The sequence below is a fragment of the Mixophyes fleayi genome, chromosome 8 (assembly GCF_038048845.1).
Source record: "Mixophyes fleayi isolate aMixFle1 chromosome 8, aMixFle1.hap1, whole genome shotgun sequence".
Classification (NCBI taxonomy): domain Eukaryota; kingdom Metazoa; phylum Chordata; class Amphibia; order Anura; family Limnodynastidae; genus Mixophyes; species Mixophyes fleayi.
This window is the reverse complement of record NC_134409.1, coordinates 47,885,104-47,912,023: the sequence shown is the minus strand read 5'-3', so window position 1 is coordinate 47,912,023 and position 26,920 is coordinate 47,885,104. Positions and strand designations below refer to the sequence as shown.

General features: G+C 36.7%; 1 protein-coding gene across 1 annotated transcript; it reads right to left on the bottom strand.

Moving 5' to 3' along the window:
- Window positions 1-5,752: 5,752 nt before the first annotated feature.
- Window positions 5,753-21,761, bottom strand: LOC142100233 (putative ferric-chelate reductase 1). Its single transcript, XM_075184165.1, has 5 exons — window positions 21,563-21,761; window positions 17,627-17,766; window positions 15,945-16,036; window positions 15,548-15,647; window positions 5,753-5,815 (listed from the first exon to the last, which is right to left on the bottom strand). Exons 1-5 carry the CDS (start codon window positions 21,759-21,761, stop codon window positions 5,753-5,755), a joined length of 594 nt encoding a protein of 197 aa, XP_075040266.1.
- Between the last annotated feature and the right edge of the window lie 5,159 nt (window positions 21,762-26,920).

Sequence of the window (26,920 nt, the reverse complement as noted above, 5' to 3'; positions counted from 1 at the left end):
TACATTTGTATAACTGGAGTGGCAAACAGTCGGGAGTTTGATCTATCGATTTTGGAAATAGACAGAAGCACAACTCTGGTGATTTTACATGAAATCTCAGCTTCATACATCTGCGAGTTAGATTTGCAAAATCGGAGCTTGATACATTTACCCCAGGAAGTGAAAGCTGAAAGAACAGGTAGGAGAGAGTAGGAGAAAGCAGAATAGCTACCAACTGTTTTGATTCTGGTGGGACAGTCCTGATTTTGGGTGACTGTTCCGCTTTGTACCGATCTAAGGGCTGGGGCTCAGATTGTGCACTTTTTGCACATACTGTATTCTTATATGTTACACTAGTCATGTCCTCGGTGGGTTGACCATGCCCCCTCTAGTCACACACTCAGGTAGCTGCTACACACCCACTGGTGCGCCCCTACCATGATATCCCTCGGTGGGTCCTTCATGTCCCAGTACAACACTGATCACATATGTCATATATCCCTTTTAAAAATAAATTGTTCCTAACTGTTGTGCTGAGCGCCGGTGACCTCAGTCTGGGACTGGGTGGAACTTGGTACAGCACGAGTCACACATGAGTCACACATAGCCTCTGTTTCGCAGCCCCCACTCTACTCAGCAACAGGCAGCCTAGCGATTGGCTGCCTGTTGCTTTCTAACGATGGGACTGCCCCCTGGCAACCAGGGAAGCCTCAATTGAGAAAGTAGAAAGACTAAATAATGTTATCAAATAATTTGCCAAGATATTGTATGTACAGGAATAGAACCTGATATATTACATATAGCACTAGAACACATGAGACGCTGTAATAAAAGAAACATTGGACTGAGTCCATACAAAACATTAATGGGGCAATTTATGAGATCATTGCTGCCAGATTCTTCATTTTTAATTTTCCTTGGCCTGCAACTGACTAATGCATTTTTTCTAGACTATTGTAAGGCACTAATAAAAATGAGTCATCTTCTCACATGTCCTTCAGATTCAAGAAAGGAACCTAATCAGCTGTGTCACTCCTCAGAGCCTGGAAACAGAATCTTTATTAGTGCATTAAAGAAAGTCTTCTCTAGAGCAGAGGTGGACTGGACTGGACTGTACCGAGTGTTTCTGACTACAGAAGAGTGGCGCCAAGTAGATAACACTTAAGTGCACGCACCATATTGCAAAAGGCCACAGCTCTTAACCCAAACAAGGCCCCTGTACTGGGAGTTTGAAGGATCGTCATTTGAACTTCCAGTGTGTGCATTAGGGGTTTGGCTTGCTTTTGCTCAGAATTTACCTTTTTGCAGTTTATATGATAGACTAATTACATTTGGGAACATAATAAATTCTTTTTTCTATTTCCACTTAAGTTGGTCTGATGTCAGAAATCCAGGTCTTGTTTGCTTTTATTTTCTTTGTATTTGCTTTTTTTGTAGTATCATCAGGCATTGCCCATGCTCATACTCTCAATAACTTTATGAATACTATGTTAACCTAAGACTTTAACCAGACAGAATGGTAGATTTGCGCTCATGTTCCCAAACACTAAGAAATAGTGATTGGGAACATGAACTCTTGAATGGTCCCATATTCAAGATTTCTCCCTTGCTGCCCTTCTTCTATGGAACAACCTCCCTTGTTCTATTAGGCTTTCCCTTAGCCTGCAAACCTTCCATCGATCCCTATAAACACACCTGTTCATAATCGCCTACCCTTCCTCCGTATAACCTCTTCTCTCCCCTCCTCTACCCCATTTCTTTCTCCTTCCTCACTTATGATTTTCATCTCATCCTCTTTCTTCCTTCCATTCTAATTTCATCAGCTCTTTTTCTATTCTCCATTCAGATTTCTAGTCCCCTCACCCCAACTCCACCTGGTATTTCCTGCTAGTCTGTCCCTCCCCTAGATTGTAAGCTCTTGTTAGCAGAACCCTCTATACCTTGTGTCCTCCTCCTCCTGTCACTTTCCTTTTGCTTCTGGCACCCCAGCTTCCTTCCTCAACCTCGACTCTAGGCTCCTGCATTGGTCTCCTCCTCTCCCTTTACCTCCATTACTGGCTCTGGTCCTGCTAGTTGTGCCCACACTCCTAGGTCCAGGCCTATCCGACTTTAGCCCACTGCCCACGTCTCTTCATCTCCCTTTCTGGCTTCCAAGCATTCTTTACTCACTCATACCTCTCTGCCTGGTCTACCTGTCCTCAGCCCGGTTGTCAAATCAATTGCACTTTTTTATTTTTGTGCTTCTCTGTATGACATGTTCTGTGTTCTCCTATGCACTGTGTACGTCGCTGCAGACCCTTTGTGGCACCATATAAATAAAAGATAATAATAAATAATAACAAATAATAATAATAATAATAATTAGACATACTAGTGCTGTTTAGTTCTTTAACACTGACAGGCTATTGCCACAATGAAAACAAATTAGCCTTTTGGGAGAACAATGACAAGTGGAAGCAATATGGAAAATAGGTATTTTATTAAAGCCAAAGACTTTACTGAAACAGCATAACTTCAGTTACCTACTGTACATTTACTATTTATTTCATTTGCTAGTAATGAATACTAAACTAAACATAAAAAGGTTTGCATTTGAAAGATTGGGTTTACAATTGCCGCAGTATTTTTATCTGTGGTGAAAAGGGAAATCGCTGCTTACCTATAGAAATTGTTATTTGGGATACATGCTATCTTCCATCTGAATCATAAGGATGTAAATCACACACTGAGAAGGTTTAGCTTACTACTATCTGCAATCAGAACGGTCTGTTACAGAGTAAAATGGCTTTGATTTTTCTGCTACCAAGATGTACACAAGGGGGGAAATTAATTATGCTGTGGTTTTTGATTCCGCGACTTTGCAGGACAAACTTAAAATGGCAATGACTTTAAAGGCAAGTTTTGCCATTAAAAACATTGAAATGTTACATTTTCCCTGCAAAATTGCCGAATATCGGCAACTTGCAAACAGCACAACATCATACATTTACCCTAGGAAGTGTTGCACCTTTATCCCTGATAATGAGGACTTATTTGATCTAGCAGAACATATTATGAAAGCTGGGGGGATGTTTACAATAGAAAAAGATATATGTTATCCTCCTGTGCAGGCTAAATTGGGGAGTTATGTCTACTACCACTGTGTGTAACTAGACCTGATCATATAGCAAAGATGACATACCACAACCACAATGATGTGACACATATTGTTTAGAGAATTAATTAAAAATATATCTTCTTGCTAAAAAGGTCTAAATTAGTGAATTTCTCATTGCTGGGAGATCTAATAATGATTAACATGCCATTATTTCTCTTTAGTATTTTACAGTATTGTATACATAGTTGTCTGTGTAAATGGAAGAGATGGGAGTCAATTCTGTTGCTGGGTCAGGCAGCAGGATGACTTGGCGCACCCATGTATTCCTGTTATTCTTTTCAAACATTGCCTTCCCATCCTCATTATATTGTATATCAGAGTCCTCACACTGAATGTAGGGCGGGTCTCTTATAGATGAGGTGGTTTGCGTGTATGATATTATAATAGAGCCAAAGCATTAACTTATATAAGTATGTATACTTTATATGTATGTATTTATTTAATGGGATATATATTCAATACCTACAATCAATATAATCAGATTAAATATACATAAATATTCATAAAATATACCAATAGTACATGATTAGTATCTACTACCCCAAAGGACTCTGCAATTGTTTAGTTGCTTTGTGTCCCCAGGTGATATAGTATGTAATGTGATGTCTTGTATTGTAGTTTGCTAATATTAGAACCACTGATCTAATTTTGATGTGTTAGAAAGCACTTTAGTCTGTCACTCATGCATAGCTTCCTACTGCATATAATATGTATCACAGCTCTCTTACACATTGCAGTGACTGCACAAGATTAAGACAAATTTGCTACATTTAATACTTATTGGCCATTATTCATGATATATTTTCCATTTGCTTAGACTAAAAAACTAGCCCTTAAATTTAGACAGTCATTTGTTTGATAATTATTGATCTGTCTTAGCTCAATATTAACTCTGCTCCTTACATTTGTATGATTTAGCTGACCATGAACCAAGCCACTTGATTTAATGCAATTTGGGTATGTTAAAATAAAAAATTAAGATTTTACAGAGTATATAAATACCTTCCAGAAAAAAATCTTATAAAAACATTCATGCAGTGGAGGTAATTTACAAAGCACAAATGCAGCTATGGGCACGTGATTTGAACTGGTGCACCTAGATTTTTGCTAGTGTACACATATCTACAGGAGCAAGTTGGCCATGTCTGCAGAAGAGCATTTGTTTTGCACAAGCAAAGTGGAGGAATTTAGCATAATTTAGGAGTTCCTCCTAAAGATTGGAGCAGTAGAGAAACAAGATTTAGTTTCACAATGTGAGATTATTATAATTAAAGAGGTGAAGAGGGTGCAATTTCCAGGGGCATCCCTGTTTCGCACAGCCAATCCCACTCTGCAATAGAACTTCAAATTTGCACCAGCTCCGAACGGGTGGAGATGGAGTTTTCAGCTATAGCTGCAATAGGACCTGCTTTGCATCTTGCATGTACACTGAGAAATGTATTTCCAGGTGGACTCCATCTAATATAATATTGCACTTCATACACCTGCCACCTGTTATAAAATACAGTTCTCAAGGACAATGCACTTTTTAAATTGAAAGCGGCTTCCCTCTCCAAATCCTCAACTAGCCCCAGCTCTGGACAGCCGAGACTGGTTTCCACGGCCAACTGCTCAGAACCAGGAACTAGCACTGCACCTTTGTTTACCAACTGCTCAGAACCAGGGACTAGCACTTTATCTGTAATTACCAAATACTGAGAACTGGCGCTCTGCCTGTGGTTACCAACTGCCCCGAGCTAGGACTTTCCACAGTGCCTGTGTCCACCTCTTAGATCGTAAGCCTGTTTGGGTAGATCTTCTGTTTTGTGTCATTCATAGTTATTTGTTTGTATCACGTTCCCCTCAACATTAAGCACTGAATAACATATTTTTGGTTTAAGGCTAAATAGTAATAATAATAATATTTTATCTTCACCTCTTCAGAAATATGGGATCAGTTCTAGAAATAAGTTGCCCAAAGTCTGCTCAAAGCCCTTCTGTTTACTGGTTCTTGATGAGTGTCCTAATTACAGTGATTCCGAACTGTAATTAGTGCACACATCGTTCATACTGGATGATGTGAGCACAGTGCAGGAGATAAGGGGAGTTCCCATTACAGAATATATCATAATATTGCTGGGCTGATGTTGTCATAATCATTCAAAATTTAATCCCCTGATTTCCCGATAGTCTTTGCATGCAGAGATGGAAGAAGAGACAACAGGATAAGCCATAATTCTTGCCTGCATCTGTTTGGACCACACTTTTAAATGTGAATGTATTTTTTAACTGAAAACACTTGTGCAGTTTTTATTATACAATAGAATTATTGCATAATTGCATAGAATTATTGCATACTGTGCATTACTACTATAAAATTGCTAAAAAAGAATTAAAATGTTTAAAATCAACATAAATGAATGGGATTTGCACCAGCCATTACAAAGAGTGGTGATGAATACATATTACATCTCTCTACACATTCTATTGCTCCAATTCACAGCTCTGTCCTTTTGTCAATGGTTTGGATTTTGAGTCATCAAATGTATGTTCTTGGTGATCTTCTACTATAGAATTTTGTACTGTATATTCAAATAGATAGGTGATCATATTGAAATCCTCTTCATGGAGAAGGTCTCAGAATCGTGGCGAAAGTATGGCATTGACCAATATACTTATGCACATAATGGTCACAGATGCCTGCAAGACAAACAGAGGTTAAGTTTTACATATAAATGGCAAACAGAGACATGGACATGAAGAATATGACTGGGGATAGATGAGAAGCAGCTTTAGATTAATATTCTGCATTGTCCCACCAGGTCCTCCATGTTTTACTACATAGCTGTCATCATAGTGATGTACTCTCTCTTTCACGGTTCATCCATTCAGTTTTGCAGATTAAGGCCTGTATACACTTTGTTTACAAGTGGAAAGTATTTATGTTAATTATATTTTAGGTGCCAATCCTAATTTAATTTATTGCAACATAAATGTAATTATTTGCATAATATTACATTTCTTTTTTTCTCTCTGGGCATATCTATGGCATCAGAAAACCAAGTCTATCAGATCCCACAAATTATTGGATTTTATTCTATGAAAGAAGAGTTGGGATGAAATGGTGTTATTTTTTTCATTTCATAACCCATTTAGAAAAAAAGAGTACACAAAAGAAATCGTATGAAAATGTCTATAAAAAAACAAAACAAAAATTTGGATGTATGAACTTTGCATCATATAGAGGTACAGTTGATTCGTCAATACCCTCACATCCCTATTCTACTGATTCTTACAGTATCTAATTTTCAGGGGGAGATTTACTAAATTGCGGTTTTGCAAAACCAACTTTATGTGCAGTTTCTAAACTATGAGAGTTACTAAAGGCAAAACTGTGCATCCGAACACATGATTTCAATGTGCCAGTTCTGAAGCTATTATGTCCATTTCTAAACATGTAATTAATATAAACTGTGCAATGTATCAAGCTGTGGTTTGCAAAACTGAACGTCAAACCACGATAACAAAGGAAGCTGTTTAGATGTGGTTCTGATAGGTGAGATTGCTCAAACAACATGTTGTTTGAACTATGAGTGATATCTGAACAGAAATAAGAACAAGGTAAGTATTTATTAGGGAGTCAACACTAACTTATTAATTATGGGATAATAATGGAGGTAAAATTATTTCTTAAGCTGACAATTTTAATTTATGATCTTTATAAGGAGCCAAAATAAATGTATTGGTTTATAATAGAGGCAATATTACTTTATTATTTTACTATGGGAGCAATATGAAAGTATTATTTTACAACAAAGGCAATTCCCCTGATTTACAACAGGGGAATTAAAAAATTATTTATGATGGGGCAACACTTATTTCAATGTGAGGGCACCATTTATAGTGCACACTCGTGGCATTTTAAGATCCAGCATGCACATGTGGTCTATTGCAATAGGTGTCAAATAGTTTTACTGTCAGATTTATAATATATTTGATAAAATTAGCACATTTATTAATACATAAATTTATAAGTAAAACCCATTGCAATGGATACTAAAATAAAAATCAAAAACACAAAACAGATATATATAAATAAAATAATACCGAAAATCCCGATCTGCAGCTGGAGCACTATTAGCTGCTACACGTGAAGATATTAAACACACTCTCTAAATTGAATGGCCATTCCAACGGATATCAACACATAGAAGTCTCCAACAAGATAAGTCTTGAGATTTACCATTGATATATATATATATTGGATACCATTGGTGTCCTAGGGCCTGATTCATTAAGGATCTTAACTCAAGAAACTTCTTATTTCAGTCTCCTGGACAAAACCATGTTACAATACAAGGGGTGCAAATTAATTTTTCTGTTTTGCACATAAGTTAAATACTGACTGTTTTTTCATGTAGCACACAAATACTTGATAGCTTATTTGTACATTGAAATTTAAAGTTAATATTTGTGTGCTACATGCATGAAAAAACAGACAGTATTTAACTTATGTGCAAAACAGAATACTAATTTGCACCCCTTGCATTGTAACATGGTTTTGTCCAGGAGACTGAAATAAGAAGTTTCTTAAGTTAAGATCCTTAACGAAAAATGACCCTAGTGGGCTAGATTTACTAAGCTGCGGGTTTGAAAAAGTGGAGATGTTGCCCTAGCAACCAATCAGATTCTAGCTGTCATTTTGTAGAAGGTACTAAATAAATGAAAGCTAGAATCTGATTGGTTGCTATAGGCAACATCCCCACTTTTTCAAACCCGCAGCTTAGTAAATCTAGCCCTGTGACTATTTTGGAGATTCGGATGTCTATATATAGGACTCCCCAATTAGAAATGTCTCAAAACTGACCATTGTTATATGAATATTGGATGAGAATGGTGTCCTAAGGACTTTTTCTCAGAGATTGCAAGGTCCTGACTCAAACGCCACTTCAGGAAATCCTATTATCAACACAAGCATCGCATAATTGTGGTTACATCAGCTACTTTATGTGTTAACACTTATATGTGCTCAATACAATATTGGAGTCCTTTCATATACATAATACAATCATCGTGTTGTTACAACTATCACGAGGTTTGATTGAATTAACTAATATTGCTGGTTTGGGTGTTGATGAGCCATCCTTTGTTCAAATATATGCATGCAATATTATCAGTCCGGACTGCTTGAGCTGTGGGATTTTCGGTATTATTTTATTTATATATATCTGTTTTGTATTTTTATGATTTTTATTTTAGTATCCATTGCAATGGGTTTTACTTATACATTTATGTATTAATAAATGTGCTAATTTTATCAGCGCTTCCCCTTTTTTCTTTATTTTTCACCCTTTTTAGAGGGCAACTTCAGCAGGTTGCCAGGTGGAAGTGCAGATTATTAGCTACTCACTTACAGAGAATACTGGTCCATTAGCGCCTGTGAACTTTTGTTTTTGCTCTTATAATATATCTGCCTTCAAACAATATCGGTTATACACTGTCCCTTCATTAGCGTATTTTATTGTTAAAAGTCCACATAATTTTTAAATCCCAGATATCCTTATAGAATAAACAAAGTAGCAACACTGTTCTTCAGACAGGTGTATTCAGCTTTATTTAAAAGCAACACTATACAGGCAGACACAACCAGCGGTGTATTAAATACAATCGAAAAGTACATTACTTTAAAAGGAAAAATGTGACTCTTAGGTATCTTCCATGAAGGTCAACAGAGCAAATGTTCTACACATAAAGGAATGAATATCACTATTCCAGAGTAAGTACTATGGAAATCTGATTTCTGTCTGAAAGGTATCATTGCCTTCAATCAAAGACATTTTTTATATATCATCTCCTCATTAGAGCATTTTATTATTAAATATCTTTATGTTTTTAGGAACCACAAATGTCCTAATAAAATAAATAAAATGTCAGAACCACTATTCTGACAGTTACAATCAGTTGCATTAGGCAACACTGCTATCCAAACAAATTCAACTGGCTATTTGATCCAGTTTTGTGTTATCTCAAAGGAAAAAAGATAATTATTAAATGTCTCTAGTAAAAACCACAAGTCTTTGTTGTTACATTTGCAAAGCAATTATACTACACATGGGTGATTTAGAGTCACTTTTGTGGTGTAAGCACTGAGAAAATTAATTAAAAATATTAGAATCCTTAGCAAGATAAATACTGAAAAGTCACCAAATGCACTTACTGGGAAGGTAATTATAAGTATTGAGTTGCAATTTGTTAAATAAATCCAGAAAGAAAAACTTTTAGAAAACTGCTTTAAAAAAACTAAACTAATTGCTGAGCAAATGTTGGTCTTCAATATTGAAAAGTCTCTGAACCAAGTTGATTGATTTTTCCAAACTCAATGATTGTGAATAATAGATAAGGTTATCTAACTATAATTTATATAAGGCACAACAGGGCTTGATTGTGTGCAAATCAGACCCTGTCCATGCTCAGAAGAGCAGAGCAAGGCCCTTGGGGATAGACCAGAATCACTGGACCTCCCCCCCAGGATACTATGGGTCCCAACAATGCAGCATTATGCCCCTGCAGTGGCTGTCTATTTTGTCACCTCTATTCATCAAAATTTGTGGGGTTCTTTTTAACTGCAGTCAAAAAACTCAAACATTCCATACAATTTATGTGGAAAAACTACACCTCAATTTTAAATTCTAATGATGATACATCAGGCAAGCAACAGTATTTTTGGGGGATTTTCTTTATTTCACATTGAATACACAATTCTATTTGCAAGGACATGGAAACTCGATGGGTACAAAATTTGATTCTAAGCATACCTATTGTGCATTTCAGGAAGACTATATATGGTACGGTTATTTATAAATTATTATTATTATTAATAAATAATAATAATAATAATAATAATAATCATAATAGGGTGGACACAAAGAAAAATTTATATTTTATAGTAGATCTAGTGATGCTTAACTATTTATATGGTATGGGGATTAACATTATTTTACTGAGTTTGTTTCCTATCTCAATAATAACATATATAACCAAAGAATCACATCTAAATATCTTTCGACTCAAATAGATTTTGTTGATCTCACTTGATATGACCATTTTGATCAAAACTTATTATAAACAGATTGAATTGAATATGAAACTTTGGAAAACTAATATTCTGCAAGGGCCATTTAAGAGTCTTTAGGTTTTATCAGATATTTTATTTGAGAAACAATGTAAAAGGATGTTCAATTATTTGAGTGGCTATCCCAAATTAATCCTGCCTATAATAAAAAAATCAATAAATAGGAAAGGATAACTAAAAATAAAATACAGTATTCCACAACAAAGGTAAGACACATTTCTATTTCTTATATGCCAAAATTTAACAGATCTGCATATATCATTAAAAAATTATAATAATTATACCTTTTGATATTTATTATAAAAATTAAACCCTTTGAAATATGATTTTCTGTGAATAGACATCTTACTAGAATTAACAGTAATCGCTTATAAAAATCTTAAATATTTACTAGCACCTATCTCCTTCTCCTTACCTAAACCACATGGTTGTTTTGGAAGTGGCAAAACCATATGTTTGGCTAGTAAATACATTTCTAATAACATTTATATTTTTCATTAAAAAAATCACAGTTCAAAAGATCTAATAAAGATGTTTTGAACTTTGAAACAATTGATGTCATTTAGTTTATTTAATGCACATATAGTATACAATATAGAGGTCACACAATAAGAGGTCTTAAATGTAATGTTCTAGAACATGGAGAATACAAATCACAGTATTTGAGAAAAAAAATGGCAAAGACCGCTCTCGTATAAACTATTTTAGTCTACTTTATTTTTTATGGCAGGTTTTCTCCTCTTAATATTTTAAATTGGGATATTATTTTATTAATCTCTTATAGGGAGGCGCTATCAGCTACACTTGCATTACTGAATTCCAAATTCACAGGGAAAAGATAGTTACAATCTGTTCACTCTGATTTTTGAAATTTTGAAATCCCAGTGTTTCTAAGCATTCCATCTCTTCAAATAAAAATTATTCAAAATATATGAATATTGCAGAAGTCAAACATATCAAACCAACAACAGAAGTGTTGATAGATTTAAACAATTATGTGCAATGGAGGACTTTTGAATGATACTCAAATTTAGCTGGTTTAAATATGTGCTTGGTTAGAAAGGTTTTAAAACTTTTATTATTTTATGCAAGGTAAAATAAAATATGATTTAAATTATTATGTGTGAGCTGTTATTGCATATTACTTATACATGTTTTTGCAATCCTCAGGTGCCACATATCTGAAGATTCATTTGAGATCATATCTGAAGATTCATTTTATTATTACGATTTCCCTTGCTCCATCCGTCTGTCCCCTAACCTGAGCACCTTTAAATGGGCTCTCAAAACCTGTTCATTAAAGCCTATCAGCCATCCACTATCACTTTCACCACACTTATTCTCCTAACCTCCCACTTCCCGGTCTCCTCTTGCACTTGATTCCCTCCACTGACCCCTCTCCTGCCTGCTGTCTGTTTCCCCTCCCTTTAGTATGTAAGCTCTTATGAACAGGGCCCTCTTCCCTTCTGTCTGTTTACCATTTCTTCTCCTCCAACGTCACTGTACTTGCTATGTTTGGAGTGTCTGGAGTCTTGGTTTTACTTGTTTTGCTCTGTACTGTTGTACTGTGTACTGTTTTGGTCTACTGTTTTTGTATCTTGTACCATGCTGTGGAAACCTTGTGGCGCCATATAAATAAAGAATTGTAATAATTAACTAGTTTGATTGTGAAAGTGTACCTTTTATTTAGATATTTAAATGTTTTTTACTATACATTTCTGAAAAATCGTCAAACCGACAATGAAGGGACTATTAAATGTTTATTCTTAATTGTGTCTGTTTGTGGGTGTACATTTTGAAAACTTTCAAATTCCTTGGTGAGAAATCCATAATGGTCACATTAAACGCACAAGCTATGAAAAAATTAATAAAAAAATCTGTAGAATATTGAGGCATTTGAGTCCCACTGCAAGCATTTCAGTTGTTTGGAGAGGAGACACTCCCCCTAATATGTGAGTTTAAAGACCCAAGACAGTTCTCAAAGATGGTAGTGGGCTCTCTGACAAATGTTGAGAGTCCCAAAGATAATTGGCACTGTCTCTTCAATTGAACTACGAATATCAAATATATTAGCTCGCTCTTTTGATACAATGTGATACATTTATATCTCTGTAGCCTATCAAATTCTTGTTATTTTGATTCATTATATGTATGATGTATTTCTATCTACTTCTTAAATGTGTCTATGTGTATGTATTTTATCTATTTGGAACTAGTGATTCCCATTTATTGACTTTTATTTGTTTATCACCAGCATACTCCATAGGACTCATTGAGACAAACAAAATAATACAACAAAACTGGGCATTAACAAATAGACAAAGAGTTGTAAGATAATCATCGTTATTTCCTTGGATATATCAACATTATGGATTTTTAAGTACTTTTTCATAATGAGTACAATGACTAAAATGTAAATTTTAATAAGTTGTCAACAATAATTTGCCAATCCCAGGAAACATTGTATAGAGTTCAGGCCAATGAGTTGTGGGCAGTTAAGATTGTTAAGAACTGCTGAAACTTTTTTAGGGTCTACTTCAGAGCCATAATCAGAGATTCAAATCGGAACACTACTTGCAAACAAGTTATGGTTTAAAAAAGAGCACGTAACTTGAGCGTGCAAAAAAATTGAATTGTAAAATGAATTAACATCGCTAAACAGTATAATCATTAATAGAAATATGGTTAGTTAAATAAAAAAAATTATAACAATTTATTTTACATTCAATACATAAATCAAGAGGTTCTCAATGTAGTCGGTACATACAATGCGTTTTTATGGCCTATTTTAGTTGCATACATATTTTCTGTGCTAGCTTGTGCCATGCATATATGTTCTTTTCCAAACAAAGACTATGCTGTGCCAGTCATCACTATCAGTCAGCACTTACATCTGCCCTGAAGCTGATGCAAATAATACAGCTGAAAAGAGAAACCCAGGACTTGAATCAGCCACATCTGCATCGGCATCTGTATTGGCGCGCCCTCTGCACACCCTTACTGTACATTGCTTACATCTGTCTGCCTCTTCCCACCCGTTTCACTCTCCAAGTCATAGGCAGTCGTGAGTGTCGTTTGCATTCAGACATGAATTTCATGCAATTGTATTAATTGGCGAAAGGTTGATTTCTGAAATATAAATTCTGAAGAGAAGGTTGAAGACCTAAGAAGGCAAGCAAGGGATGGAATAGGTTTTTTTTATTGTTAAGGAATCCCAAAAGAGGACTTGACTGGACCAGCGTTCATTGGTAGGGAGGTATTGTTGCAGCCAGAGAAAATCTTAAAGATTTTGGAATTATATTTCTGGAAATTTGTTCTTTATGCAGGACCCGATTTGTAAATTAAAGGGAACAGCTCTGAACCGAATAGCTCTCTATAAATGTCCCTCCTGTCAATGCCTCTAATATAGAGAGATTTCTTAAGAGGAACCAGTGGAGTCCCATAATTTCAAACCAGATCCCCAAGCAGCCCCTCAAGACAAGACAGCAATATTGGTATTATATATTTCAGAATGTGAGGTCAAAGAGTCATTTTAGAAGAGACAAAATTGATTAGAGTGATGCTAGTGCTACCCAGGGTAGCTTCTCAGAAATCTCCTAGGCTTTGGCATTTTTCAATTTCAGGGGGCAACAAAGTCACCCTTCTTGCTGAGGTACTTGCTAAAGCCAAGGGATTGTCTGTAGATTGTGTGTTCCTCTAATGGAGCAAAGAAATAGGGCTCTCTGGAAGTTTGGAGCCAAATAGTAAGGCTGCTGTTTTTGGCTGTGTACCATTTTTTGCAACTGTATTCCGGGCAAGAACTTCACCAAATAGGAGGGATATAATAGGAGTGTTATGTTGAATATATGCCACCTTGGCATGCTCTGAAACAAAGTTGCCAGGCTGAGGCTCAAACTGGATTTCACACTGGCAGGGGAAACCGCTACATGCCTTAGGATCATTGTGATGAGGCAGTAAGGAAATTTAGAAGGAATAGATTTTCTGAGCAGGAGCTAACACAACAGATGCCAGAACAGAACTGGTACTTGAAATTGTGGTAACAGTGGCTAGCAGCCCCTGAATCAAGTCCATGTGAAAGGCCCTTGTAGAATTAAGTTAACCTTGTTTTGCCTTGTGGTCCACCAGTCTCTCAGAGAGATCCATAAAAGCCAAATTCAGTATAGAATAAAAGCTGACTCCATGACCTGTGTAAATTGTCATAAACTGTGGGTGACTTTGTTTACTGTAAGTGTGGACCCATTCAGCAGGCACAGTGATAGTCAGGAAAAAGCCATGTCAGTAACAGATTGTCAAATACATACATAAGTAGCAAGGCAGAAAAGTGCAGAATACCTGTTATCTATGCCCCACAGTGTGCACTGATCTACCCTTCTAAATCCATGATGATCTAAGCCAATGCAACCCTGTCATGTGGTCACATGTCCAAAGACAGGAGAGAGAAGAATTGACGCAAGTGCATGCTTTGCAGCAGCTGGGACTTGGAGCAAAGACTGCAACACGGTAAGCAACACTGCTGAGAGCAACATGTTACAGTATTGACATAATGCTAATTTTATGGGATTCATTTTCACAAAAGAAAACATAGCTTTAATATATATTCACACATGACATTTTTTTTAAAATTACCATAGTTAATGAATATAATAGACCAAATGTACCTTAAATATAAACATATATACACCCAACAGAGCTTGAACACCAAACTGGATGTGGTGAAAGCATTTATTGTAAAGTATCTTTTCAACAATTCAAAACCTTTCATTTTTTACTATTCAATAGTACAACATATTACTTTATTTAACACATAATGACATGGTATAATGCCTAATGCCTCTACATTACAAGCCTAAAATTATCCATTAGACATATAAGAAGATGATATGAGGTTAAAATTAAGGTCATGGTCAATAACTGTTTCTTCATCTTCATTTCAAGTATTTAAAAAATTCTTGGAACTCTAATGAAAATTAAATTATCGTGCCCATCTAGCGCTTAAAGAAAAAAATGTTTTTCCCCTGTTATATTAGTGTTTATCAAGTATAAATACCTAGATAAGAAGCCTATAGTTTGAAAATGAGTCTCTATTGCAAGTCATAAATATTTCAGCTAATTAGATAAAACACTGATCCTTCTAAGAGTTTTAATAACAGTGTTGGCATTGATAATAGGCATTGACATTAACTTGGATATAAATTCCCCATACTCCATTTATACATGAGCATTTCAGTTAATGCAATTACAGTATAAATTATCTCTTAAACTAATATAAAAACATTACAAATAAGACAAAAAAAATAGACCTTGCATACCAACATCTGGGATCCTCCAGAGCCGACGTATGTGAGACTTGGACCAACAACATTTGTCCAGTAAATGGATCCATTACGCACAACTGTGGCCCTATAAAAAGTAAGTAAAATGATCATGTTAAAGAAACCAGGTATTGTATTCATTTTAAAACCAGTCCAAGTGCTATAGTCAGGTTTGAGAGATTATTGTGTTCTAACACCTCAATCTAGAATACATTTTCTTCTATGTAATTTACAGTGAGCCAACTACTGCATCTATCATGGGACACTGTTAACCCTTTAACGAATCCTAAGTACTACACCAAATGTTTAATTGCACAGAAATACCACACTCAAACAATGCACTTTTCTGATACCAGACTTTCCTCTGCTCATTTCACTCCATCACCTGAGCTGGATGTTTGAGATATTGGAGCTCGGTGCTACCCAGGTCACCTGCACAACACTTTTTGCATGGTCAGATGTGTGACTCACTGCACCCTGTAGAATAAAATAACAAAGAGTAAGTTGACACAAGTATAATTTTTTTTATGGAAAATGAAACATAGAAGCATAGAATTTGACTGCAGATAAGAATCACTTGGCCCATCTAGTCTGCCCATTTTTTAACCTATGGTAACCTCAAACCCTATTTGATCCTTAGTTCTTCTGTAAGAATATCCTTATGTCTATTCCAAGCATGTTTAATTTACTGTATTAGCCTCTACCACCTCTGATGGGAGGCTATTCCACTTATTCACTACCCTTTTCATGAAGTCGTTTTTCCTCAAATTTCCTTTGAACCTACTTCCCTCCAGTTTCAGTACATGTCTTTATGTTCTAATACTTCTCTTCCATTGAAAAATATTTCATTCTTGTACCTTGTTAAAATGTTCAGAGATTGTGTTATATCATCATCATCACCATTTATTTATATAGCGCCACTAATTCCGCAGCGCTGTACAGAGAACTCACTCACATCAGTCCCTGCCCCATTGGGGCTTACATTCCCTAGAACACACACACAGACAGACACACAGACTAGAGTCAATTTGTTATCAGCCAATTAACCTACCAGTATGTTTTTGGAATGTGGGAGGAAACCGGAGCACCCGGAGAAAACCCACGCAAAAACGGGGAGAACATACAAACTCCACACAGATAAGGCCATGGTAGGGAATTGAACTCATGACCCCAGTGCTGTAAGACAGAAGTGCTAACCACTGACCCACCGTGCTGCCCTTTTATTCAATTAAATACATGTGTATGAAGTTGGGATAATAGAATTATATTCATAAATCAGCATGGACTGGGAGCCTGAAGCGTGTGGCTTAATTTGCCCTTATTTTTCAACTGGTAATGTTCAGAAGTACAGCTTTTTGTTACAGAAAGTGATCTTTAATACATTTCTATATCTAAAATTTACCACTTGCAATCCTAATGTAACACTGACACATCTGACAAATACTTTGTGGAATAGTAAAGGCTTGTTGTATGTATACTCTACCATTATCATCACCGATTACCCACTGAGTTCTATTCTTCTATTGCTTGATATACACTTTTATAATTTATAATTTATAATAGGAAAAAAGAGCTAAACCTATAGATATGGGACATTTATACATCACATACTGATTTGTACTTGATTTAGTGATGAACATAAATTCATTTTTAGCACGTAAAAATGTGGTATAACATACTGTGATTGCAATGCAAAGCTATACTGTATATTTATGCAAGGTGAGAGATTAGAGATGTTACCTAACCTAGTTAGAGTTAGTAAGGAGGGAGAGCTAGTAAGGAGGGAGAAACCCCTTATAATTGCTCACACTTACTGAACCTAACCTGGCTCTCATTAGACAGTGGGTTTTCTTGTTATAGTTTGACCAGCCCAACCTGTGTAGCCTAGTGCCGGTTAACACTTTAGCATGGGGAAACAACCTAGGTTTATAATTCTGGGAGATAGGTCTAGGGTTAGGGGTACGGCAGTAATTATCATCAACTCATTCCTCAAGCAAAAGGTGCCTCTTTATGCTCAACTACAAATCAAACCATTAGCAATAAGTATACAATTATACAATGACTCACCGCAGCAGTAGTGCATGTTAGGGTCTGGACGTCTGAGCCACTTATCTGAAATGAGCCCAGGGGAGTGTTACTATTCTCTTGGCGGGCCTGAATCAAGAAACCTTCAATCGGGTACTCTGCTGATGTATTTGTAAGTGTGACTGTTAAATAATAACAAACAATAAATGTTGAGGTCATAGTTTGTAAGTTTGGAGCATTTGAATGGAAGCTGTGAATGAATAAAGTACTTGGGCCAAATGTCCTACCTTATACATAAAATAGATTATCTGTTAGCTCTGTGTATGGGCTCTTTGTCCTGGTGCATTACAGATTGGGAAATTAATTATCTGGTCAACTCTCTGATAGAGAATGAATGAAGATACTAAGGGGTAAATGTATCAAGCTGAGAGTTTTCCGGTGGGTTTGAAAAACCAATCAGATTTTAGCTATCATTTATTTAGTGCATTCTACACAATGATAGCTAGAAGCTGATTGGTTGCTATAGGCAACATCTCTACTTTTCAAACCCGCCGGAAAACTCTCAGATTGATACATTTACCCCTAAGTGATTTATGTACTAAACTGCGTGTTTGAAAAAGGGGATATGTTGCCTAAAGCAACCAGTCAGATTCTAGTTATCATTTATTTAGTACATTCTACAAAATGACAGCTAGAATCACTGTTTAGTAATTATACCCCTAAGACTTTTACATACCTCCTTTACCAACAATAAGATGCAAGAACAAAATTATAAATTGTTGACCAGATAGTATATAACATTGGTAAAACTTAGTCAGATGATCCCTGGTTACTTATCTTGGATTCTTTCTTATATGTGGTGGACTTGTTCTCAAATCAAAGACTTCTAGGATGGAACCCCATTGACTAGGGTTGAATGAAGACCAATTATACAAATTTCAAATCAAAATTTGCAAATCAAGGCTAAATTCTTGCTTGTTTATAAATTTTGCTCCAAATTATAATTAGCATTGTTTTACTTTGATTTGTGGAATTCCTGCTGTGATTCACCTTGCCCACTTGTTCTAAGCAATCTACAGTCTGGCTCACATTTCACAAATCCCATCAAATGTCGGAATTATGTAGATTGAACAAACTTCATCTAATGCGGCAAACAGTAATGGTTGCAGCAATAGCCATGTGTTGAAATGTTTTGCGCAATGCAGGGACTTTGGACTTAATACGTTTTACTTCTTGAGATGCCCAAGTTCCTAGAGGGGCATGGAAATGCCTGGGCTTTAACATATTCCTACCACTGGGCAGCATACGGTTATGCAATTGGGTATGGTAAGAGTTGACGGAGGAATAGGGACTACATCCCTACTTAACCATCTGGATTTGCAGGGATATCTGAACACCCTTGTTACAGACCAAAGGAGACAAAAGTTGGACTTTTGTGCCCCATGGCCCTGGTATAGCCCCAATTAGGTATCAGGCAGTACTGTAGAGAACTCAGTAGTATACCTGCTTATTGGTAGCTTGACCATCAAGCAACCACTCTAGCCATGGGTAGTGTTCTGCTGGCTTCCATGGGACATTGGTGGGAAACAAGAGACTTATCCAGGTGGAAATACAGTGGGACAACGTCGTGGCAAATGCCACAGACCTTGATAGGAGACTTGCCTGGGGAGGCCAGATCCACTGGGAAGCAGGGTTTATATGTATGTATATATATATATATATATATATATATTTACAAGTTAACCCGTGCATGATACTCATGCATTCTAGTCAAATCAAGCTACTTAAGGTGTTAAAAAGGCTCTTGTCATGCATTTGGGGCTAGGCCAGGCCTCCTCAGGGGAAGAGCGTTACTTCCCGACGCAAGCGCCCTTTTTTAACGTGGTTTTGTCCACATGTCACCACCTCATCATTTTTCTCCATCACCTCATCCTTCATCTTCATCGCCACATCCTTCATCAAGCTACTTAAGGTGTTAAAAAACTCCCCACTGTCACCCCCGGCAACCACCAACCACTCCCAACTGTCACTTCTCCTTCAAGAAATATATAGGTCAGTGTATAACTCTGCCCAGCAGGTGGCGCTGCAGCTTGTTTTTTTTTTTCACACACGCCACTAGGCATTTATATAGTAGATTAGGTGTGTTTAACTGAGTCTCCATACATGTAGCATTACAAAATCTGTGAGAGAGCTGTAGTCACCCTGGGGCAAGATCAATCCTGCCAAAACTGATCCAAGCATAGCCTGTCCCATAGATGTGCTATGCACTGGCTCTTGTAACTGCTGCTAGCAGGACTATGCGTGGAGAGGGCTGGCTAACACACACAGGAAGTGCTATTACATCTAGAACTCTGGATTTGACTAAAAGATTGAAAGAGGTTCATTCTGGGGAGATGTGACTTGACAGTGTTAGTAGTAAATGCGAAACTCACATTACCCTTTTTGTACACTAATCATGTAATTATTATTAATATTATTTATTTGTAGCGCCAATCATATTACACAGAGAATATGTAGTGATTCTGATCGGTCCCTGCCCCACTGGAGTTTGCCATCTAAATGTTTTCATGCAATAGTCCAAATGGAAATGTCAATAAACTAATGGGAATAGCCAGCTATAACTTGATATAATAGAGGCACAATGATAATGACTAAAATATTATCAGATGGAGAGGTCAATGAGCAATCAGCCAATCAGACGTAAATAGTGCTGCTGATAGTAATCATAATTATTGCGCATCATTACACCAGCCCTCAAGTACTTGCAAGAGATACGCCTCCTAAATTGCATATCTGAGAATGTGTCTGTCTAATTGTGTTGCAATTACATTAACACTCCCTTACTGTACTAAGCCTACACTTGCTTGCCCCTGCTACTCCCATTTCACCTAAAGGTTGCAGAACCACATCTGGCTAAAGAAAAGTTTGTCAATCTTTTTTTCTTTTTTGGGGGGGGGAGATTTTTTTTGGTTCACACGAACAGTCATTCTCTATAATGTAAACTGACAGTCAATGCAAACTTGATAGTGGTGCTTACCAGTACAATAACAGCTTCAATTAGATGGGGTGAACTGATTTTCTCTGGTGTCTAGCTTGTCTCTAAGCCTCACCCTGTTCATGTCCCGGCTGTTGCAACCACCAATCATTAATGGAGAGCCAGCTCCCAGTGGAGCATTCCTATTGGCCCCTATTAGTTTAAATAGCAGGAAGGGCTTAGCCTCCCTGCCGGTTATAGCGTTTTTGCCCTGCATTACATTTTGCCTGCTGTGTTGCTGATATATTATTCTGCTGGATTACCTGTTGCCTGACCCTCCTTGTTTCTGGATTATCCTTGTCTGCTGCCCTTTTTGACCCCTTTCATTGCTATTTGGACCTTCCTTGCTCGCTGTTGGCCCTGACCTATTGGCTTGACCTTGATATTCCTGTTCGCCGTCTGCCCTCAACCATTTGCATCGATACTAGTTGCAAATATACTGTGTATACCATCTGGTGTACTACTACTGCCAGTCTACATAATCCATCACTACTAGTTTTTAGATAAGCTTCTACTACTCTGAGTAAAAGACCTGGAGGCATCTGAGTACCTCTGAGAATATCGCTATCTACAGGAAAGGTGGCTTGCTATAGATGAAGACCTAACAGTTGCTTGTTCTAACAGTTTATCCAGTTTCCAGTGGGAGCCAAAATAATAAGTACATTTAGGGCCTGAATTAAATAAGAATGTAAGTCCTTTCGCGTTTTGCCTGGAGTTGGTTCCAAGCAGGATGACAATGAGTGTGATGTCTCAATGCTAAAATTGTAACCTGCACCAGGCTTCACGCATTTGGAGGTAGTTGGTAAACATTTAATTATAAGCAGCTAATTAGAAAACATGACATAGATATGTGACAAGAAAAATGTTGACTAAGACTAAAAAACATATAGAAAAACAGTGCAATTTCCAATCATTTCCAATCATTTGATTATCCATATATTTACCTGTAATTTTCTCTTTTGCCACATAAGTGTGTTTTGACATGGTTATGGTGTAAGGGGCAGTGGTGGTTTGAATTGCGAATCCATGCTGAGGCACCATGTCAGAACAGGCTACCTCTACTAAACCATTGGGATAAGCAGCAACATGTAGCGGGAAGAGAACAGCCACTGTGATCACAATGCTCCTAAATGGAAGAACCATCTGGCACAGAAACATTCATCTCAGTTACAATTCTGCATTTAAAATGGAAATATTGTTGTATAACATTGCATCAAACTATTATTTCCAAATAGGAGAAATAAGGGAAGGGGTCTAGCAAAATTAAAAAGGCTGAATTGCAGCATCATTTTACTTTGCAACATTTTTTTTTTAATAATGGAGATGAACCAGTAACAGTTCAATATGTAGAACAATCTCAGGTAATACATTTTAATAGGACACGATGCAGGTTTGTATATCTAGGAAGTGTCGGGGAGGTCACGGAGCACATCCAAAGCTTTCCTTTCTTATAGAGGCAAGTGATTACAACAGATAAAGTGTAGACTATTAACAATTAAGCAAAATAAATATTAGCAAATTAAATATAAAAATCAATTGTCTTGGAATTCAGTTACAATTTATAATTGTTCTTTTTTGCGTTGCTAAGTATAATAGCTATATTATATATATATACTATATTAAAATATGTTTTAACTGTACAAATAGATAGAAAATATTACATAAAATATTACTTAATGCTTTTTGCTTACATAATCATTAGAGAATCGTTAGAGAAGTAACACTTGTTGTTAATATTTGTGTTATGTGTGGATCTTTTTGGTAGCTAAAATAGAGCTGATATTAATATAATGTATACACTCATTATGGAACATATGTTATTCAAACTCTTTTGCCCAAATATTTGATGAGGAAGAAAAGAGGAAGCTTTATTCATAAACAGGCTTCCGACTGTCTATTCTCCAGCACATATTACTTACTTAGTTCTAGTTCGCAGTTGAATCACTTCACATCTTAGTACTGGTTGTTTGATTAAACACATAACAGTATTAATTACTTGTTCATCTTACAGGCTGTAGTGCCTCTCTTGACTCAGGGGCTAACTCTCCCTGGTAGAGTGGTATATCTCCCAGTTTACACTTATGTAGTATGGTGGTTACAATGGCCTGGGGCATGAATGAAAATGATAACTGACGCCCTCCTAGCCCTCGACTGTAAACAACTGAACCTAAAATATTAATTTACCTGCGCCCCTTTCAGCTTCGCTCCCAGGGCAGTTGCACCTCTCGCTCAGCCCTCATTACTGCCCTGGTGGTTGCCTTCTTGTTTCTCTCTGAGTGACCACCCATACACTCCATACTTGACCCAAGAGCCTCCACACTGGCCTCACACTGCAGCTGATTCATTCAACACCTCTGTACCAACTTCTGGGTTGTCATCACTATTTACATCTCGATACTGGACCACATTCCTCTGAAGTCATTCACACATTCGATTCAGGACACGATCATACTTGAGTGACAGATTGACTGATCCACACAGCCAGCTTGGGCTTCGTTCAGACCTTTGGTAGCTGAAGCTATCTCTCAGCTTAGGCACGATCAATACTAAATTGTTCCACAAAGCTTAATATTGTTATTTCTTTTATCTCAGTTTTGTATAATGGTTAGGCACACCTGTTACATTGTATAGCTATTATGTACCATTATGTCATCACATCCAACAGATGTTTGATGTTACACACACATCATCACAAGAACATCCTCCATTTGATCTTTACATAGTAAACTATGATTAAGGCTCCTGTTCTTCTGAAAGGAAATTTGAAAGTTTCTTGTTGCAACTAAATTACCTTGTTTCTAAAAGCCACCTCAAAATTAATTTTGAGTCTGAAATTAATTAACACACGCATCAAGTCCCAGGACCTCATATAAACATATCCAGTATAGTGTACAACAGTATATTTTGTTAGTGCCCTTGTTGAACTATAAAGGTGAGAGAGATGCATCTATGTGAATTTTTTATATATATATTTTATATGTTTCCTATCAAATAAACATGCAACCTATATGCAATTAGATTATAAATTCCCTAATAGAGGTTATAATAGAGGCTTACATTTTAAAAGAACATCATTTTACAATTAGGAATTTTCATGAAAAATAAGAACAATGACAGCATGACAATCCATGTACCATTCAAGGTTTTGGGGTTATTTACTAATCAGTAAAACAAAAAAAATACAGTAACCTATATCAACCAATCTGACATTTGCTTACATTGCTTAAGATGAAGTATTATGATCAATGGTAATTACTGACTGACTGCTAAAACTTACACACACTGACGCACAGTTGAACGTTTTTGTTGTAAAGAATACCCGTTTTATGAGGAAACGCCTAAGTGTGTAGCTATTTTATTTTTACTTTACTCCCAAATTACAATCAGGGCCTGATTCATTAAGGAAAGTAAAGCAAAAAAAATAGTAACTTTGCACCTTGGCAAAACCATGTTGCATTGGAGGGGGAGGTAAATTTAAAATGTGATGACAGATTTATAGTTGGGGTAAGGTATGTTCTAGATCAACTTTAAATTTCATTGTCCCAATAAATGATCAAGTATTTGTGTGCTACATGAAAAAACAGCCAGTATTTATCTTTTGTGCAAAATAAATAACTAATTTGCACCCCTTGCATTGCAACATGGTTTTGTCCAGGAGAAAAGTTACTAATTTGTTTGCCTTACTTTCCTTAATGAATCAAGCCCTATAACCTCATCCAAGCACCCTTCTGTGAGAAACAGAGTAAACCAAAAGCTAATCAGCTGAGCATTGAAAGATGACATTTCTTCTTACAATTTTATCGAAAAAAGACAACCTAGGTAACATGTGACATTTTATTTGGTTATTATTATTATGTAAATGGATTCTTTTTGTCAAAGGATAGACTGTATGACAGGTCACACTTATATTTAAACATGTAAATGTTCCCACTCGTTTATTTCTCTTTTTATGGGAAAATGAATATTAAACATGTATATGCTTTTCTATGACACAGTCTGTATTTTAATTAACTGACTTCTGCCCTGAATTATATTTTTGTTTTTTTTCCCACAGTGTAATATTATTCAAAATAAATGTAAAAAAAATTCAAAAATGGAAGAGATGCCTTAATGAACCTAGAAAACATGCAAAAATCTACTAGGAACAGCATAGCAACCTTACCTTATCATCCGCAGTCACACAGTCAGGCTTTTCACATACATATCATCAAGTTATCAACTATTCTTAAACATACAAAGGCAGTCTTATAAATCATGCAGTTCAGGGAGGGGTGTATCATGTATAGCATTTTCTAGGTGTTACTGCTGTATAAAGTTACCTTGCTGTTAGCAAATAATAATACGAGTTATTCCTATTATTGTGATCTGGTAAAAACACCTGGTGATCAGAATGTAAGGTACATGAGCATTGGGTCTAATAACATTTCAAAACCTGTTTCTTTTTCATTATATAATAAATAACGATATTTAGCTCTTTGATTACTTACAGAGCATTCCAAGAGTGAGTAGAACAAGACATTTTGACAATTGAGGATTTAAACTTGGACAACACAAGCACAAGAAAATACAAGGACAGCACAAGAAGTATTGTTTGAAACCCTAGTAATGGAAACTATGGCTGTCATGGTATTTAACTACAACAAGCATTATGACAGTTTTGTTACTTAAAGCTCTTTTCTGTCTAGGTGACAACAGCCACATTAGACTTTCTCATTTACAGTATTTATGTACAGTATAAAGCTTCCTGAAACAGGCATATTTTACCAAGTAACACACACACAGATCCCATGACATAGAGGCAGTGGGGCTGGGCAGAGGGGTTATAAATAATGAATCATCAGCTGATTCATTGTCAGCCTAGTATCATGGCTATAACCAGGCATTGGCTAAGTTGATATACAATTAAGCAGTGAAGAACATAAATGGATTAACTGATTAAGAGCACTAAATGCTTAAAATGCAGTTGAAACTATGAAATACAAGTCAACTATAACTATCAAAATAAAATAAATAATGACATTACAGTGTCCTCTTACTAAACACACCAGATCAATCCTCTTTTTGCAGAGGTATTTTTATAAATCATTTCCAGATTTTTAAAAGGAGGAGCAACCAGAAGCTAGTAAATTCCAGCAGAATTCAGCAATTAGCAGGAGAAATACAATTCTGATTTTCTTACTGTCCAGCCTCTGAAGTTGGTCTCATTGTCACAAAAGTAAATGAATAAAACAACAATAGTGATATTAACAAATATTAGCCTACAGGCGAATGTAAGGCCCTTACCCTGGATATCGCAGGTGAAGGAGTGACACAGTAGGGGAGATCCTAATTCTTTTGAGGATCGTACCCTTCCCTCCTGGAGGCGGTGACAGCCTAATGCTTTGGGCCCTATTCACCTCCTCTGATGCAATTAGTGGGGAGTGGCTGGGTAGCAGCCCCCCACACTATCTATCCCCCTTTGTTGCTGGGTTGGGGGTAGACTGTTCAAGGTTCTACCTATCCATGATGGATGTGTAGGCACAGGGACCATGTGGCTCCTACTAATATACCAATGAAAGTCTCAACAAGGCAAATTACATGTAAGGAGAAGCAGAAAAGACTGAAGAGGTCACAGTGCAACGGTATAAAGTCAATAATCCAACCTCCTACCAGTTTAGAACCACTTATTTTATTGCATTATACGTCTCAGTATTTGCTGCTCGGTTTAACCTCAGTTATCATGTTAATTCATCTGGAGGGTGAAGAATATCAGGAATTGTATTACATATTGCACTTTTGCCACGGCCGCCTGTCAGTTTGCACCAGCATACTGCAGTATACATGCCACATGCCGACAGGTCAAAGGCAGCTTAAGGAGTTTTTTAAATGACTGGGCTTCAATCGGGGCTGGTCATTACTGGGTCGATAGCAACTAGCCACCCTATTATGTGTGCTGCCACAGATCAGCGATAGGCTGATCTGTCTCTTCCTTTCCTGCTCTGCTCATTCCTCTCTCCTCTGCACCTACACCCCACCATCATGTGATGTGTGCACTGTGCCACTGAGCATCAAGGGCGGGAGTTACTTCAGGCCTGTTGTACTACTCTTATCATTGGGTGGGCCCTGTGTGATGGCTGTCTGCCATGTAACGCTCCATAACTGCACTGGCTCTAGTAGTCTCTCTTACAGGACAAAATCTCCTTGACACAAGTCTACCCACCTGTTTGTTAAACAACTTGAGCATAGGAAATTACAGTACAAAACATATTATACCAGTCCAACATCATGACGGTTTGGATACATCATATCAGGAGACAGTGTTT

Bases quoted from the DNA above. Each gene is read 5' to 3' on its own strand.
- LOC142100233 (XM_075184165.1), bottom strand. From the start codon at position 21,761: ATGGTTCTTCCATTTAGGAGCATTGTGATCACAGTGGCTGTTCTCTTC. The intron at 16,037-17,626 runs GTGAGTCATTGT...TTTATTCTACAG, and splicing joins TAACATGCACTACTGCTGCG to GGTGCAGTGAGTCACACATC. The intron at 5,816-15,547 runs GTCTATTTTTTT...TTTGTCTTGCAG, and splicing joins CCCAGATGTTGGTATGCAAG to GCATCTGTGACCATTATGTG.